This window comes from Chrysochloris asiatica, unplaced genomic scaffold (assembly GCF_000296735.1).
Source record: "Chrysochloris asiatica unplaced genomic scaffold, ChrAsi1.0 scaffold00168, whole genome shotgun sequence".
Taxonomy (NCBI): domain Eukaryota; kingdom Metazoa; phylum Chordata; class Mammalia; order Afrosoricida; family Chrysochloridae; genus Chrysochloris; species Chrysochloris asiatica.
The window spans coordinates 1,071,819-1,089,668 of NW_006408686.1; the positions used below are offsets into that span (position 1 = coordinate 1,071,819).

The window sequence follows — 17,850 nt, forward strand, 5'->3', positions numbered from 1 at the left end:
AATATTGAAAGTGTCATGGGCTGCCAAAAGAACCAATAGATCCATTTTGGAAGAAGTGCAGCTAGAATGCTCCTTGGAGGCCAAGATGGCCAATCTTCATCTCTCATACTTTGGACATATTGTCAGGAGGGACCAGTCACTGGAGAAGGATATCATGTTTGGTAAGGTGGAGGGTCAGAGAAAGAGAGGAAGACCCCAACAAGATGGAATGGCCAAGTGACAGCATCAAGGGACTCAAGCGTGGCAACAGTAATGAGGTTGGCCCAGGATCGGGCAGTGTTTTATTCCACTGTGTGTAGGGTCACTATGGGTCGGTATCGACTCTATGGCACCTAACAACAACAACGACACCTGAAAAACATGAAATCCATGTGTCCATACCGATTATAAATAAATACATGGATAACTCACTAAAGGAGAAGAAGGAAGAGTTCTTCCTGGAAGTGGGATGACAACTGATAAATAAAAGCGAATGATGGTGTTACCCAATTATCAGTAGATGCTGAAACTAAGGGTGAGCATTTGATGAGGGACAGACAGTCTTGTTTATCTACATCATCTTCAAATACCTCCTTGCTAGATATTTATACTTCATTGCAAGCAAAGAGTAACTGTAAGTCTGTAGTGGAGACGCTTGGTGGACACAACCTGGTGTGGCACTGTAGGATAAGCACTGGACTGTTAACCACAAACTAAGTGGTTCAAACCCACCAGTTATTCCTTGGAAACTTAACACAGGGTTGCTATGAATCAGAAGTAACTTGACGGCACTTATCAACAACAGCAACTTTAGGCTTAGGCTGGGTTCTCTGAAGAAAACCAGTGAAGCTGGGAAGCTTATGTATTATATATTGTTACTCTTGTTAAGTGCTGTTGAAGTGGTTCCAATCCATAGTGACCCTGTATAGGGTTTCCAAGGAGCAACTGGTGGGTTTGAACCACCAACCTTGGGATTAGTCGTCCATGGAGTCCTGGTGTGGTGCTATAGGATAAGCACTGAACTCCAAGGTTGGCTTGAACTCCAAGGTCAGCCAGCTGCTCTTTGGAAACCCTGTACAGTGTTGCTATGAGCTGAAACTGACTTTACGGCACATAACAACAATACATATAGAGAGAGTTGTTATTGTTAGTGGGTTCCGACTCATAGTGACCCTGTACGGGGTTTCCAAGGCTGTAAATCTTTACGGGAACAGAAAGCAGAGAGAGAGGTTTATATCAAGGAAATGGCTCACACAGTTGTAGAGGTGGGCCAATTCCAGGTCCATGGGCCAAATGTCAGGCTGAACGTTTCTCCTGACTCACGGAGCTGCAGGAGCTGATAAACACAAGATCAGCCGATTAGCTAGATGGCAAAATGAATCCAAGGTCATTAGGTAGGATAGCAGGTTTAAATGCACTAGCTGCTCCTCGGAAACCCTCTACGGGGTTGCTAGGAGTCAGAACTGACTTGACAACACTTAGCAACAACATATCCACAAGGAGCCCTGGGGACACAGTGGTTAAGTGGTCTCCGGCTAATCAAAACTCAGTGGTTTGAATGCACCACCTGTTCCTCGGGAGAAAGATACAGCAGTCTGCTTCCGTAAAGATGACAGCCTCGGAAACCCTGTAAGGCAGCCTCGGAAACCCTGTAAGGCAGTTCGACTCTGTTCTTTAGTGAGTCTGTGAGTCTGAATACACGTGACACCAAAGCCTTTGGTTTTTGGCTTTAAATACATTTTATTTATTGAAGTGATGCAAACTGCCTGCACTCAATGACTCACTGAAAGGTTGGCAGTTCGAACCCATCCAACAATACCAGGGAGGAAAGATGTGGCAATCTGCTTCTAGAATTACAGCCAAGAAAACACAGAGCAGGTCTACTCTATACCACGTGGGGTGGCCAGGAGGCGGAATGGTCTCCAAGGCAACGGATTTGGTTTCTTTCTTGATATATATTCATTTGGGTGCCATCCAGTCAGTTCCAACTCATCTCGACCCTGCGTAACAACAGCAGAGCCGCCCCATAGTTTCCTGGGCTGTCATCATTGTAGGAACAGATGCCAGGTCCTCCTTCTCCCTGTTGAGCTGTTCGGGGATGGAGGTTCAAACCACCAACCTTCTAGTTAGCAGCCCAGCACTTAAGGATGGCACCAGCCGGCTTCTTTGCTCATTCTTCTTGCAACTTGTCTGAACTTTCTAACTGTTGCTTTAACGATCACCACTTACTTTGCATATTTAAATACATGCTCATAACCCGACACTTTGTCACGCCCTCTGCGGCCAACATCCCATTCCCATTGCTTCCTGTCTAGACTCCGGAAGGCATGTCCTCACTGTTCCAAGCTTCCACCTTCACCAGCACCCCCAGTCTGTTCCCCACACAGCCTGATCCGATCCCTCTTCTGTTCAGAGACCCACCAGGGACTCCCACCTCACTCCAAGAAAAAGCCCAAGTCCTCTCCCAGCATCCCAGGCCTGCCTCTCTCCACCCGGGAGCCTCAGGACCAAGCCTGCTCCCAACACTGCTGTTACACTGGCCTTGCTCACCTTCGGCCACACCTGTCACGAACCTCACACAGCAGGCCTGTCTGTGTGTCTCTCCTTTTCCGTTACCCCTATCTTAGAGTCCTGGTGTGGCACTACAGGATAATGCAATGGGTCGCAAGGTTGGTTTGAACTGCAAGGTGGGCAATTCAAACCCCTCAGACACTTCTTGGAAACCTTATTGTTGTTGTTGTTATGTGCCGTGGAGTCGGTTCCGACTCATAGCAACCCTGTACAGTGTTTCTGAGGCTGTAAATCTTTATGGGAGCAGAAAGCCTCATCTTTCTCCCGCAGAACAGCTTGTAGTTTCGAACTGCTGAAGGTTGCTATGAGTCGGAATCAACTCAATGGCACTTAACAACCACAAGCGTCCCCATCTTAAAGATCTACCTCTCAACCCTGTGGCACTTACTTCAGCCAAGCAATAGGTGAGTTATACAAGAGGGACAACAAGGTGTGAGGGACGCACACCATAGAATGGGCAACAGTTTCAGAGCAAAAGAACAGCATTTCCCCAAGCACACAGTTGAGCAGGGTGGGGGGACGGGGAAGGAATGGAAACAAGAACCCCAGGGAGGAAGTGGGATAAATGATGTTTCATGGACTAGACTGCAATCAATGAGAAGAAACACGGTGTCTAATTCACTGAATGGAAAACTGACGATCTGCTCTCAAAACCTTCACTAATTCACAATCAAAAGGTGCCAAAAAAAGACCTGTCCGTCCTCCTCCATCCCCTCACTTGGCTTCATCATTCTTCATGGTCCATCCCAGGTTGGAAAACTGCTTGATGCAACATCAGGTACTTACTGTTCATGGCTGGGACAGGGGCCCCGCTACTGAGTCCCGAGTTCCTAGCACAGAGACAAAAAACAAACAGACAAAAACACCTCCCCCCCACACACACCATACCCTAGAGTAGACAGCCAGGCCTTTTTTTCTAAGGGGTCTCTGGATTCCAATGGCCACTCTTCTCGTTAGCAACCTAGCACATCATTAACCACTAGCACCACCTAGGGACTTGAGCACAAACTAAAAAACCAAATACTTGCCAGAGAGTCGATTCTGACTCAGAGCAGCCCTGGAGGACATACAGAACGGCCCCGAGGGTTTCCAAGATCTTTACGAGGGAAGCAGCCTGCCTGCGCTTTCCCTTGAGGGGAGGCTGGTGGCTTCGAACTCCCGATCTTTCCATAGCAGCAGAGTGCCTAGCCACTACAGCACCAGGGCAAGCTCCTTCTAATAGATACTAGATTCTACCAGTAATCCAAGATAACTGTTGAAGAAACCTACGGAGACTTCTGGGAAGATGAGACTAGGCAGACACACTATATGGACCCTCTACAGAAAAGACATGAAATAGACACGGATAAAAGTTCTGGAATCCTGAATTTCAAAGGTAAAGTTAGAGAAGTGGGTGCAGTGTTTGTTTCCTGGGAGAAGCTGAGCAGCGATAGCAAGAGAAAGAGACTGGCTGGTGACTGGCGTGACCACTTTGACTGGAAGAAGTAATCGTGCTAATACAGCAGAGCCACAACCATGTCCTCTGCACTTCTTCCAACACAGATCTGTTGGTTCATTTGACAGTGCATGGCACTTTCAATATTCTCCTCCAACACCATAACTCAAATACATCAATTCTTCTACGGTCCTCCTTAGTCACTGTCCATCTTTTGCATGCATATGAGGTTATTGAAAATACCATGGCTTGGGTCAGGTGCACCTTAGTCCTCAAGCTGACATCTCAAGCTGACATCAACATCCATGAAATATGACAACCCCACAGTGCCCCAGAGCCAACAGACAATTTTAGCTCATACTAAGAAACAAGAGGGAGTCCTGGTGTGGCACTGTGGGCTAATACATCAGACTGCAAAGTTGTTTGAACTGCAAGGTCAGCGGTTCAAGCTTACCAGCTGCTCCTCGGAAACCCTATACAGGGTTGCTATGGGTCTAAACCGACTCGATGGCACTTAACAACACAACAACAAGAAACAAGAGAGAATGGCTCAAATGAATGACCAAAACGCAGAGCCAGAAAATGTTTCTGAGGAAGCAAAGGTAGTGGAATTAACTAGAAAAGAATGTCATTTAGGTACTCTTCAAAGGACTGACAGAAAGATGATGGAAAGAGCAAAAAAAAAATTTTAGAAGAATTCAGGAAAATACTACAATAGCAAATAGATAAAATAAATACAAAATTTGAAACAATACAAAACTAACAATTAGAAATCCGGAATATTAATAGTAAGATTTCAGAAACGGACAGTATGTAGGAAGGACAAAGGAGTAGATTCTAAGCAATGGCAGCCCGAATTAGTGACCTTGCAAGTCAATCTCTCAATACCAGTACACTAGAAAAACAATCAGAAAAAAGATAAAAAATTCCAAAGAACGTCTAAAACTAATGAGGAACACCATGAACGGTACTAATTAGGGGTAATCAGAATTCCAGAACAGGAAGAGACTATTCAAAGTACAGAGAAAATTGTAGAAAAGTTGTTGAAAGAAAACTTCTCTAACATCATGAAAGACATGAAGATAAGCATACAAGAAGCTAACCGAACCCCAAACAGGATAGATTCCCCAAAGAAAGTCACCAAACTTTCCAAAACCAAAGACAAGGAAAGAGGCCTTAGAACAGCTCGGAGAAAACAAAAAGTTACTTACAAAGGAGAAATAATAAGACGAAGTCAACTCTGATTTCTCAGCAGAAAACTGTGCAGACTAGAAGGCAATGGGATGACGAATACAAACCTGGGAAAGAATTAGACAGAGCAAAGCTGTCCCTCAAAGGCGCTGGTGAAATGAGGCTATTTCCTGAGAGACAGAAATGAAAGGAATTTGTAATGACCACACCAAGTTGACAAAAAACTCCAAAAGGTGTTCTTTGGTTTAAGAACACACAGCAGCAGACAACAGGCTGAGATTACCATACCTGACACCATCCAGAACTCAATCCAGAGATAGAAATATTTAAAGTAAAACAAGCCTGTTGTTGCTAAGTGACATAGAGTCAGTTCTGACCCACAGCGACCCTGTATAGGGTTTCTGAGGAGGGACGGGTGAGCTTGAACACCAACCTTGCAGTTCAAACTGATTTTGCGGTCCAGCGAATTAACCCACAGCACCACACTAGGACTCCAAAACAAACCTACAAGACTGAAAATAGGGAACCAGATATATCAATGTATAATGAAGTCAACTACAAAGCCAAAAACAGGGAATAGTGTACACACAGAACTTCCAAATGGCAAGGAAGTCAAGTAGAATGCAAGATAGAACCGACAGTTTTAAACAAGGAAAAATTTGATAAATTCCAGGGTAACCTCAAAAAAAATTAATACACCTGCATATCACAACAAAGACAGAGGAAAATAAAAAACACTTAGTAAACATTAACAGCATAAATGAAAATGGAAAGAAAACACACAAACAAAATTAACTCAGTGAGTGTGCAGAAAATTACATGGAACAAAGAAAGCAGTAACACCAAACACAGAAAAACACAGAAAACCACAGAAAACTGAGGGCAATCAATTCATACCTATTGATAATTACACTGACTGTAAATCGATTAAATGCACCAGTCAAGAAAGAGAGAGCAGAATGGGTAAGAAAACAGAATTCTGTCTACAAAAGACATCAAAAAGACGGGGCAGCCTAAATGTCCATCAACAAAAGAATGGTTAAAAAAAAGTGGATATACACAGTGCAATATTACACAACATTTAAGAATAATGATGAATCTGTGAAGCACCCCACAATATGAGTGAAGGTGGAGGACATTATGCTGAGTGAAATTAGTCAATCACAAAAGGACAAATACTGAATGAGACTCAGGTTGTAAAAAAATTAAAGATTTTCTTGATAAAAGAAACAATCTATGATGTTTATGGAGCTGGGAGAAGGAAATTTACTCAGGCTAGAGGGTAAATGTATGTTAATGTGGGTGACAGGGCAGGCAATATACAAGACGGAGGGACTAGCAGAGGAAAGTTGAAGGTAGTGGGAGACACAGGGAAGAATGCAATGGTTAAAATGAATACAAGTAAATACGAATTGGGCTGCGAACCACAAGGTCAGCAGTTCGAAACTACCAACTGCTCCGTGGGAGAAAGATGAGGCTTTCTGCTCCCGTAAAGATTTACAGCCTCGGAAACCCTGTACAGGGTCGCTATGGGTCAGAACCGACTCGACGGCACTTAACAACAATTGGTCCGTGAAGGGGCTGCCAATCATTGTAATGAAGCTAAGATATGATTTGTTGAATGTAAAACAGATGATCTGCTCTGTACGCCTTCACTCAATTCATACCCGTTTTCAAAGCAATCGTAAAGAAGACAATTGTCATTTTTAGTATTGTTGGGTGTTGTTGTGTCCCGGAGTAGGCTGCTTAATCGTACTGTCCCTTGGTTTTCCCGTCTGTAAAAAGACACTCTTAGAGGTCTGAACTCGTCAGGCTGTAGTGCAAGGTAAATGACCTAACAAATGTAGTCCACTTTTTTTTTAAAAAAGGATTTTCTATCTGTCACTTTTTTTTTTTTTTTTTAATTGTGAATTGAGTGAAAGTTTACATGGCAAATCATTAGTTTTACATTCAACAAATCATATTTTGTCTCACTGCAATCCATGGACTATCATTTACCAGTATTTTACCTGTTCCCCCTTTTCTCTTTTTTTTTTTAAGTTTTTATTGTGAATTGAGTGAGTTTACATGGGAGAACATCAGTTTCAAACTCATTGTTTCATTACAATGATTACAATCTTCTTTGTGTATCATTATTCAACAGTATTTGCTTCTATTCCCTCTGTTTTTTTTATTGTGTGTGTTTTTTTTTGGGGGGGGGAGGGTGTACACAAAAGGACTCAGGAATATATAATCATTTAAACAACCAAAGGGCACATTCTGCAAGCCAGCCTCCTGGCTGCCAGCACACAGCCTTTCTCTTTCCATGAGTCTCTATTTCTCCGTGCCCTCATCTCTGGCATCGCTGCTTCTCTGAATAGGGTTGTGGTTCATTTTTGAGTACACCCCTAGAATGCCTTCTGTACTACACGAAGCTGCTAGTCTATAAGAAACAATGACCTTATGGGCAGCAGGGAGTGAGGAAGGAGCCCTCTCCTTGCAGCCCAGGGAAGGTTCACTGAGGTGACTGGAAAGTGTTGAGTACCCAGCATGCCTGGGGCCAGGCACGGAATACACATCATTTAGAGAGTCTTTCCTTGGAAGGTGCTTTCTGTCTCTATAGCTCCACAGTGTGCTCCTTGTAAGAAAGGCATCATGGGAAACACAGCTCAGCCCAACTGATTTTGGAGTCTTCACCATGGAGGCTGTCTTATGCATGCTTTTGGTAGCTGTCAAGTGGATTCCGACTCTTAGCAAGGCTAGAGGACAAAGTAGAAGTACCCACTAGGGTTTCTGAGGCTGGAATATTTTTCAAAGCAGATTGAATGTTCTTTTCTCCTCTGGAGTGGCTGGTGGGCTCAAACTGTTGTCTGTTCAGTTGAGCTAAGAGCTTAACCATTGTGCCACCAGGGCTCCTCATCCTGTGTGTGGGTATAGGTTTTAGCAGCTTCTCTGGCTTCTACCCACCAGATGCCAGGAACACCTCATTCAAGTTATGTCAACCAGAATTACATGTCAATAAAACTATTAGGAAGAAAAGATCTCAGGACTTTGTTCAGTATTCCCAGGGGGGCAAAAATTGCCCGTAGTTTTGACTCACTGATAGTAGATGTCTTAGTTCTCTGTTGTTGTTAAGTGACCTCGAGTCTGTGCCAACTCATAGTGACCCTGTATAGAGTTGTTTCTGAAGAGCAGCTGGTGGTTTTGAACCACTAACCTTATGGTTAGCGGTCCAGTGCCGACTCTGCAGTGCCACACCTGGACTCTGTCTTAGTTCTCTAGTGCTGAGATCATAGAAACACCGCAGATGATTGGCTCTGAGAAACAAACTTAATCTCTCACTGTTTGTTGTTGTTGTTAAGTGCCTTGGAGTCAGTTCCGACCCATAGCGACCTGAACAGGGTTTCCAAGGCTGTAAATCTTTACAGGAGCAGAAAGCCTCATCTTTCTCCCGCGCAACGGCTAGTAGTTTCGAACTGCTGACCTTGAGGTTCGCAGCCCCATTCGTAACCACTACGCTACCAGAGCTCCTTGATTAAGAAGCTATAAATCCAAATTCATGATGTCAGTTCTGGTGGAGGGCTTTCTCTCTGTCAGCTCTGGGGAAAGGTAGTAACAAAGACCAGGTTTACTGGTGTCCTAGGTGTGGCTCTGTGGGTTAAGGCTCTGGACTGCAAAGTCAGTTTGAACCACAAGGTCAGTGGTTCAAGCTCACCAGGTACTCCTCGGAAACCCTATACAGGGTTGCAGTAGGTCAGAACCGACTTGACAGAACTTAACAACAGCATCTGTGGGCCCCGCCCTCCTTGGAGATTTCCATGGTGTCAGTCTTCCCCAGGTCTCTGGGGGAAGATAAGTCTGTCTACCTCTGTGAAGAGTTAGTCTCAGAAACCCTAAAGGACAGCTGTACTCTGCCCTCCGGCCCTACAGGAGCACTATGAGTTGGAATCAACTCAGAGACAGTGGATTAGGCTTGCTCTGCCTGTTGCAAGAATAAGATCATAAGTTGTTGTGAAGTGCCATCGAGTCGATTCCGACCCATAGCAACCCTGTATAGGCTTTCCAAGGAGCAACTGGTGAGCTTGAAACACTGACGTTGCAGATCAAATGACTTTGTGGTCTGACACATTAGCCCACAGCGCCACACTCCAAGAGAGAGGGGAAAAAACCATGGAGCCCAGTAAGCGAGCCACTGATCCAGAGAGAAGATGAAGGTGCTTGGGATGGGGTGGGGCAGTGGAGGTGGAACAAAATGGTCAGATTAGTATATGATTTTGCTTTTTAAAGATTTCTTGTATTTTTGGAAAAGTGTACATACAAAAAAAGGTTCCCTTCCAAGAGATTAATATGTGTCTGGAAGGTTGAGAGTCCACAGGATTTGCTGATAGCCTGAGGCCCTGTGGGATAGGCATCAGGCAGCTACCCATAAGGCTGGAGGTTCAAACCCATCAGCCTCATAGAGAGGGAAAGGTACACAGCCTCGGAAACCCTAAGGCACAGCTCTATGAGCGATTCTGATTGTTGTTTTGGATCTGGGGGTTGAGGGAAAAATCAATAAAGATTTTTCGTAAATGCGATTAAGGGATAAATATATTTTCTGATGTGTCTGTTCGAGGTCACTCAAAGGTAAGTCATGGGAATAACCCGTCCCCTGGGCTCTCCTTCAAATGACATTAACACCTGAGTGAAGAGAATGACCCTAGTCTCCAGAGGTAGTAGGAATAAAGAGCTGATGGCAATGGTGGTGGTGATGTGCTATGGCATCGGTTCTGACCCATAGCGACCCTGCATAGGGTTTCCAAGGCTGCAAATCTTTACTGGAGCAGAAAGCCTCATCTTTCTCCCGCAGAAATTGCTGGCAGTTTCAAACTGCTGACCATGAGGTGAGCCACCCGACTTGTAAGCACTACGCTACCAAAGCTAAGAAAAAGGACAAAGATGACATGAAATCTCTGGCTAAAACAAAATGAAGGGAGGGCCCAATGTAAGGCTGTGGTTTCCCCATCAGGAGATCCACAGGCGACCCCAGATTCCAAATGAAATAAGTGAAGGGGCACAATGGAAAGCAGTTGCTGATTGTAAGTTACTAAATGCCAAGGAAAGGAGGAGACCAAGAGTTGGTCTGACCAAGCAACCAAGCCGTTCACCCTTGCCCTAACGCAGGAGGGCAGACTCCTTCACTGGGAGCCCCTTCTGGGAGGTTTGGAAGCAAAGGTGTGACCAGATAAGAATCTGCTTTGAGAAAGATCAGGCAAGGGTGTTCCCCAGAAGGCAAAAAGCAGGCTCCCAGGTGACCTGGCTGAAATCCTTTATCCTTTCAGACTCCAAGCCAAAGACTTACTGCTGGAAGATTTCAGGGAAAGGGACCACACCCATCCCCCCAACCACTGGAAAGCCTCCTGGGTTAGACTCAAGAGTCCATCAGTGGCAGGGCAGGCGGCCCATTCAGTAGTCCCACCTCCTTTAGAGAAAGGAGCAGTACAGTGGACAACATAAACCATCACTTCAAAAGTGCCAAAGTAAGACTAGAGCTTAATGATCGGATTAGCAAAAAGGCTCTCAGATTCATCCTCAATGAACCACGTTACCCACGTGTCCACACACACCCAAGGACTAACCCTCTAGATGCAAATTAGTACAATGTGGCTCCCTAGGTGGGTCAGAACCCACCCGGAGGACAGAATACCTCTCATCCCCACCCATCTGCCCCCGGGGACCGGTCAGTTCTCTTTCAATTTTACCCTGGCCACCCAGGGCTCTTCTTTTCTTATACAAATAGGTCCTCCCGGCCCCCAGGCGTCCACTCCCCACTCATCCCAGAACACTCCAGATGGCCACAGTCCCCACCTCCAGGCACCAATTAAGGAAAAGGCGGGAGTCTGTGGCTTGTCCCCACTATACTGACTACAGTGATGATCGCCCGAGGGGGGAGCCTACCTTCAGCCCCTGACTCTCCATCCCATCCCTACCCAATGCGGGGACGTCCCCACCAACTGCGTTAGAGGACAAGAACGTTCCCGCTGCCGGTGATCCAGGCTCAGCCTTGCCCTTCTCGCCACGGCTGGCCTCACACAGGGGTGGGGGTCCCCGGCAAAAGTCAGGGGCGGGGAGGGAACACGCTCCCGACACCCCCCGACACCATCCCGCACTCACTTAAGTCCACGGCTCTGGCGCCCCCACTTCCGCCGGCGTCCCCGCTGCAGAGGCCCGGGCACATAGCAAGCCGCTGAGCCTGGGTTCCGCGCACGGCCGCCTCTGCTGCACCACGTGGTGGCTGGCGGGCTCGCAAGCTCGGAAGCGAGCACAGACCAGGACACCAGCCCTCTGGTTTGGCTCCTGCGTGATCTGCCAAGTGCGAGTTGGGGGATGTCCAGATTGCCCACTTTACGGTCAAAGAAACTGATCCCCTCTCTGCTTGGTCTGTTTGGCCTCTAGGTTACTTGTCTGCACCCCCACCTGCTACTCAGACACACGGATACCGCCTCACCGAATCCCGCCGCCCCCACCTGAAACCAGAAAAAAAAAAGCTTGCAGCAGCAGGGTAACTGAAATAGTCTGAATGTGGTCATTTTGCCCTCCAGTCCTCCCTGCGGGTCCGTTTTACTTAGGCACTGCACAGGAACGATCTAGCCCCGAGAAGCAGTGGACCTCACCGTTCCCCCCTCAAACAGAATTCACTTCCTCCCCACGGTTTCGATGCAGGCGAGGACTCTGGGGGTATCTGAGTCACAAAGGGACCTCAGTATTTGTTGAACGAACTGGGAATGAGTTTTTTGGGGAACATATTAGTGAGCAAGATGTGAGGAATCTGTCCCTCAGAATAAACTAGCAAATATCTAAAAAAGAGTCTTCAGAGTATAAGAAGTGATATTTTAAAAATAACAAAGAGGAGCCAGGTTGTTGTTAAGTGCCATGGAGTCGGTTCCAATTCATAGTGACCCTGTATATGTTTTCCTAGGAACAACTGGTGGGTTCGAATCCCTGACTTTGCGATTAGCACTCCAGAGCTTATACTACAGAGCGACACCCCCGTAGAGAGTGATAAAATTGGGAAGCTTCTTGAATTGAGTGTTAGAGGGCCACTCATTGAAAGAAAGGCAACCTCAGGTAAATCCCTGAATTCCAAATTCCCTAAACTCCTTGGATAGATGGGGAAACTGAGGCTCAGGAGAGAACCGGGGACAGATGGAGGTCATTGAGTGTAATTTGCAAGGCCTACAGTTAGGGTGGGGCAACTTTAGATAGGTGGTCAGGTGGTCAGGGAGGCCTTGGGCTCTCTCTCCCGAGGACAATTGAGCTGAGACCTGAATAACAATGTGAGAAGATCACACCTGGCCTGGAGCTGCTCTTTCAGAGATCAGCAAGTGAAATGCCCAGTACTCTCAATGCTGGGCTGGGGACACCTGGGGCTGGGCACCGCCTGGCCCTGACCTCAGAGGCTAGTGTTCTGAGGGGCTGAGAAAGTAATCAACAAATAGTCCGATATTATAATGCCGTAGGTCCCGCAAGGCTCCCGGATGCTTTTCAAAGAATGATCAGAAAGGGCGGCTTTTCAAAGCATGATCAGAAAGGGCGGCTATGACCAGGGAAGTTCTAGAGGCCCTAATGGAGGGAGGTAAGACCATTGGCTCTTTAGTGCTGTGGTTAAGTGTTGAGCTGCTAACTGCAAGGTCAGCGGTTCAAACCTATCAGTCGCTTCAAAGAAAAAAAAAAAGATGAGATTGCCTGCTACGGTAAAAATTAAGTCTCAGAAACCCTACTGAGCAATTCTACCCTGTCCTATAGAATTGCTGTGAGTCGTCGGAATCAACTCCATGGCACCCGCCTCCCACCCCCTCCCTATCTCCCTTGTTCCTGAATACACAAGTCAGCTGGCTGGCCCTCTCATCTCCCTAGGGTATTAACTACACCAGGTCCTTTGCCCGATATCAGCAAAAAAAAAAAAAAAGAATTGAAGCCCCCATCCCAGTAACCCTGTCCCCTTCCTGGCTTTATTTACCGCTCCGACACTTATCAAAGATAAAGCACTTTCTTTTTTTACATAATGATCTTGCTTGTAGTCTACCCCGCTGGAGTATAAACTCCACCAGGGCATGGATTTTGTTTTGCTCACTGCTGTATGCCCCAGTGCTTAATAATAAATGTTTGCTAGATGAGTTCTAATTGTACTGTATTTAGTGGAACAGCCCATTAGACTGTTACTAGCATTAGAAACGTGGCCGGTACCATTTTCTCGCGAAGGGTTCTGTGCCTCAGTTTCACTGGACGTAAAATGGGACGAGGGATCGCTGTCCCTATTGGTTGTAATGTAAACTCAGTGAGATTGGATTTGGTCCCTCCGCCAGTGGCAGTGGGCACGGTGTCGATGGAGGCTGGCTGCCCTCGGGCCCCTGGGGGGCCGCCCCGTCCCTCCCGCCAGGCCCCGCCCTCGCGGGGCGGAGCCACGGTCCGGCCAGCACGTGTAAGAGTCCGCGGAGGGTCGCTGCAGCCACTCACCTGAGCACAGAGCTCGGAGCGCACGGCTTGCGCGTCCTTCGCCTGCCTGCTCGTCCTCTCACCCGGCCCGCGCGCGACCCATGTCCCGCCGCAAGGCCGGCAGCGCGCCCCGCCGAGTCGACCCAGTGCCCGCCGCCAACTCAGACGGCGATATGGAAATACCGGACCTCGTCATCGAAATGAAGCCCGAGCTAGACGCGCGGCACCTACAGGCCCCGGGACTAGGGCCCTTCTCTCCTAAGGAGGCGCCCGCGCCTCAGCACCTCAGGGACGAACCCCGCCATTCTCCCGGACCCACGCCCTCTGAGACCGCCCTCCATACCCACGGCGCGCGGAACCAGTGGGCCCTGTGGACGTCGCTGATCCCCCAACCTCTCGGTGAGTTCCCCGACCCCAGCCTCCCTTCCCTTGACGTGCGGGTGGGAGGGAACCCCCTGCACTGGGGGAGGACCCCTGGCCTTGCTCTCCCTCATCGGGTCCTGGCCCCCGGGCCTCTTTCTCATCCTCGGCCTTCCCCCTCTCTCTCGGAACCCGGGCCCCCATCCTGGCCCCGCCCCACGCTCACCACCCGCTTCCTCCCTGCAGACCGCCAGCCTTGGACCGACAAACACCAAGATCTGTTGACCTGCGGCCGCTGCCTGCAGACCTTCCCGTTGGAGGCCATCACTGCCTTCATGGACCACAAGAGGCAGGGCTGTCAGCTCTTCCGAGGCCCCAGACCCTGGCAGGGCTCAGGTGAGTAGAGCCCGCCCGCCCGCGTGCAGCCCCTTTCTCAAGTTCAAGGGCCAGGCTTCCTGCGAGAGTATCACAGCTGAGCTGGACAGGGAGGGCAGTGAGCGCGACTTCCCCTTTCTGACTCCCCTTGGGGTGCAGCCTAGGCGTGGCCAGGGCCTGCCCGGTCCTAGGTGGTGGGGGCGGGGGCAGGGCAGGGCAAGAGGAAGGGAGGGCGGGCGGGCGGCCCACAGGGTGTGGCCAGCCCCAGAAGACTGGCCTAGCCTAGGGATTTGCCACACACACCTCCCACCCCCCAAATCTGGTTTCACTTCTCCTTCCCCTTGGCCAGAAATAACTGGCCAGGTGGCTGGACCATGGTGGCAGTAGGGAGGACCTCCTGGAGGGGTTTGGGGGAGGGGCAGCTGAGACCAGCTGGAAGGAGAGGTTGCCACCCCCCCCACACACACCTCTTTCTCAGGACGCGTGTCTTCTGCCTCAGAGCCAGGGGAAGGAACTTTTATTATCTGCCCCTGATGGAATCTCCCAGCCTGGGGTGCTGGGAAGCCCCTGGTTTTGAGCAGGGCTCTAGGTAGCTGGACACCAGGGTTCCCTTCTCTGGGGGAGGAAATTAAAACTCTTTCCCCTTGTGCTGTAACTTTTGTGGGACTCATCCAAACTTAGGAATTTCCAACTCCGCAGGGCCCATGCCCTTAGGAGCTCTGGTGGGGCAGTCGAGTCACCACTGGACTGCTAACTGCAAGGTGAGTCGTTTCGTTCTAACCCACCAGCCAATCTGGGAAGGAAGATAAGAGGATTTCTGCTCTCGCCAAGATTTATAACCTTGGAAATCCTATATAGGGTTCCTAGAACATTAGGAGTCCTGGTGTTGCGCTGTGGGTAATGTGTCAGACTGCAAAGTCGTTTGAACTGCAAGGTTGGTGGTTCAAGCTCACCAGATGCTCCTTGGAAACCTTATACAGGGTCGCTATGGGTCAGAATCGACTCGATGGCACTTAACAATGACAATAATGTATGGGTTAGGGCCCTGCTTGGATTTTTGAGAAATTGAGTCATACTCAGGGCAGGGCCTGACCAAGGGAGGGTCTCTCTCTGAGAGGAAAAAAGGGAGGGGCTGTGATCAGTTAAGTTAAGAGCTGAAGTCCCCTGGTGGGCCTCAGTGACTGTGATGAGATTATTGGGCTAACAGGATCTGGAATGATTGGATTTGGAGCATGGTAGACCTCTAGCAGCTAAGGATTTACCTCATGTTTACTGAGGACTTATGCAGACTGATGTGACGCTGTAGGAAAAAGCACTGAACTGCAATGTTGGTGGTTCAAACTTACCAGCCGCTCCTCAGAAACCCTATACAGGGTCGCTATACATTAGAACCCACTTAACAACAACATACAGACTGAAAACTCTCAACGCTAAAGGGTGGGGGACCGTTGGCATTCCCTTAGTCTAGCATTTGAGGAGCAAGGGAACAGAATTCAAGGCTGGGCTGACCCTCTCGGGCCCGTCAGTGCTATCGACTCAGATGTTACATTAGAAAGGCCAAGACTGTCCAAGACTTGTAACATCAGAGGCAAGTGGGTCTGGGACGAGGTGTACCCAGAAAACCCATCCAACGTGGGGTGACACAGAAGGTAGGTGGCCCTGAAGCTTTTCTCCTTGAGCATAGAGAAACCCTCTTGGAAAGCAGCTAAGCGTGCAATGGTTAAACACTCAGCTATGAGTCGGAAAGCACTCCTTGGCACACGTGATTTAAACCAATCATCTGTTTTGAAATATCTGCCCCCTATATCCCATGTCTCAGCATTGAAATCCCAGTCCCAGCCTTAAACCAGCTGTGTGTCCTTGGGGACATGCTTCAGTTTGCCCATCCAGACAATGGAAGTCTTCCGTCCTGTGTTGAAGGGGTGGCCATGTGCCTAATTAAAAAGAAGCACCTACTGGGTTTGGCCACCTCATCATCCAGGCCTCCCTGGCTGGTTGAAATCTTTTCTCGAGGATTTTTAAATACCCGACACTAGGACCCTCTCTGAGCACCTTGGCACCCACTCCACAGTTTACTTTTCTGCCCACCCCTTGACTGCTCGTTTCAGCAGAGCAGAAAGTTTGTCTGTTTGGGGACAGCTGGGCCCTTGACCCCCCGAATGGGGCTTTGTCCATAGGTGTCCAGCGCCGGCCTGCTGTTCTGGTACTAACTAACTGCCTCGCCCTTTTCTCTTCTCCAGAACATGAGGACCTGAAAGCTTTGAGCTGCCTCCGCTGTGGCAGACAGTTCACGCGTGCCTGGAAGTTGCTCCGTCATGCCCAGTGGGACCATGGCCTGTCCATCTACCAGACGGAATCTGAGGCCCCCGAGGCACCACTGCTGGGCCTGGCCGAGGTGGCTGCAGCCGTGTCCGCAGTAGTGGGGCCGGAAGTGGAAACCAGAGGTCCCCGCACAAGTGGCCGTCGGAGCCCAACCTGCACCGTGTGCAAGAAGACCCTCAGCTCTTTCAGCAACCTCAAAGTACACATGCGTTCCCACACAGGCGAGCGACCCTATGCCTGTGACCAGTGTTCCTACGCTTGCGCCCAGAGCAGCAAGCTCAACCGTCACAAGAAGACCCACCGGCAGCTGCAGCCCTCGAGCCCCTGCACCGCTGATGCTGGTCAGGAGCAGGCCTCAGCTGCACCCCCTGAGCCAGCCGCCCTTGCTGCTGCCCCAGCCAGCACCCTCCAGTGCCACCAGGGGGAAGGGGGCGGGGCTGCTGCCACTGCTGGTATCCAAGAACCTGGGGCTCCAGGAGGTGGGGCTCAGGCTGGTCCTAGTGAGGACGTCGTCAAACAGAGAGCTGACCCTGCAAACTGCCCGAAGTCTGTGCCCAAGTCGACGCCAAAGCCTGTGGGCAAGAGCCGCGGGCCAGGGGGCAGCTGTGAGTTCTGCGGGAAGCATTTCACCAACAGCAGCAACCTGACGGTGCACCGGCGCTCCCACACGGGCGAGCGGCCCTACGCCTGTGAGTTCTGCCCCTACGCCTGTGCCCAGAGCAGCAAGCTCAACCGGCACCGCCGCATGCACGGCCTAGGGCCCGGCGGCACCAGCTTCCAGTGCCCCCACTGCTGCGTGCCCTTTGGCCTGCGTGCCACCCTGGACAAGCACCTGCGGCAGAAGCACCCTGAGGCGGGAGGTGGCACCTGAGCACCTGGCTGTCCCTGGGCTCATTCCACTGTTGGCCTGTCTTCCCTCTGCTTCCAATAAAGCCTCCCCTCCCCTCACCCTCGTGTGGACTGCAACTCTTCTTGGGGTGTCAGGGGTGGGGTGTGGTGGGAGGCTCCCCTTTTGGGTGGACGGCTGGACAGACCGGTTTGGGGTGAGGGGAAAGGCCAGCCCCCAGTGCCTGGGGCAGAGCAGGACTGGCACGGAAAGCCGTGCTCCCGGTTCCCCATGTGGGTGAGGCCAGGGCAGGGGCCGAGGCGAGGGCGGGGAGCAG

At 49.6% G+C, this 17,850-nt stretch overlaps 1 protein-coding gene across 1 annotated transcript; it reads left to right on the forward strand.

The window, feature by feature from the left end:
- The first annotated feature begins 13,731 nt into the window (after nucleotides 1–13,731).
- Nucleotides 13,732–17,558, forward strand: ZNF296 (zinc finger protein 296). Its single transcript, XM_006871479.1, has 3 exons — nucleotides 13,732–14,029; nucleotides 14,237–14,386; nucleotides 16,606–17,558. Exons 1-3 carry the CDS (start codon nucleotides 13,732–13,734, stop codon nucleotides 17,556–17,558), a joined length of 1,401 nt encoding a protein of 466 aa, XP_006871541.1.
- Nucleotides 17,559–17,850: the final 292 nt, after the last annotated feature.

What these genes read in the sequence shown, in the direction of transcription:
- ZNF296 (XM_006871479.1), top strand. Translation starts at nt 13,732, where the DNA reads ATGTCCCGCCGCAAGGCCGGCAGCGCGCCCCGCCGAGTCGACCCAGTG. An exon ending in GCTGATCCCCCAACCTCTCG is followed by an intron (nt 14,030 to 14,236) that starts GTGAGTTCCCCG and finishes TCCTCCCTGCAG; the next exon opens with ACCGCCAGCCTTGGACCGAC. An exon ending in CAGACCCTGGCAGGGCTCAG is followed by an intron (nt 14,387 to 16,605) that starts GTGAGTAGAGCC and finishes TCTCTTCTCCAG; the next exon opens with AACATGAGGACCTGAAAGCT.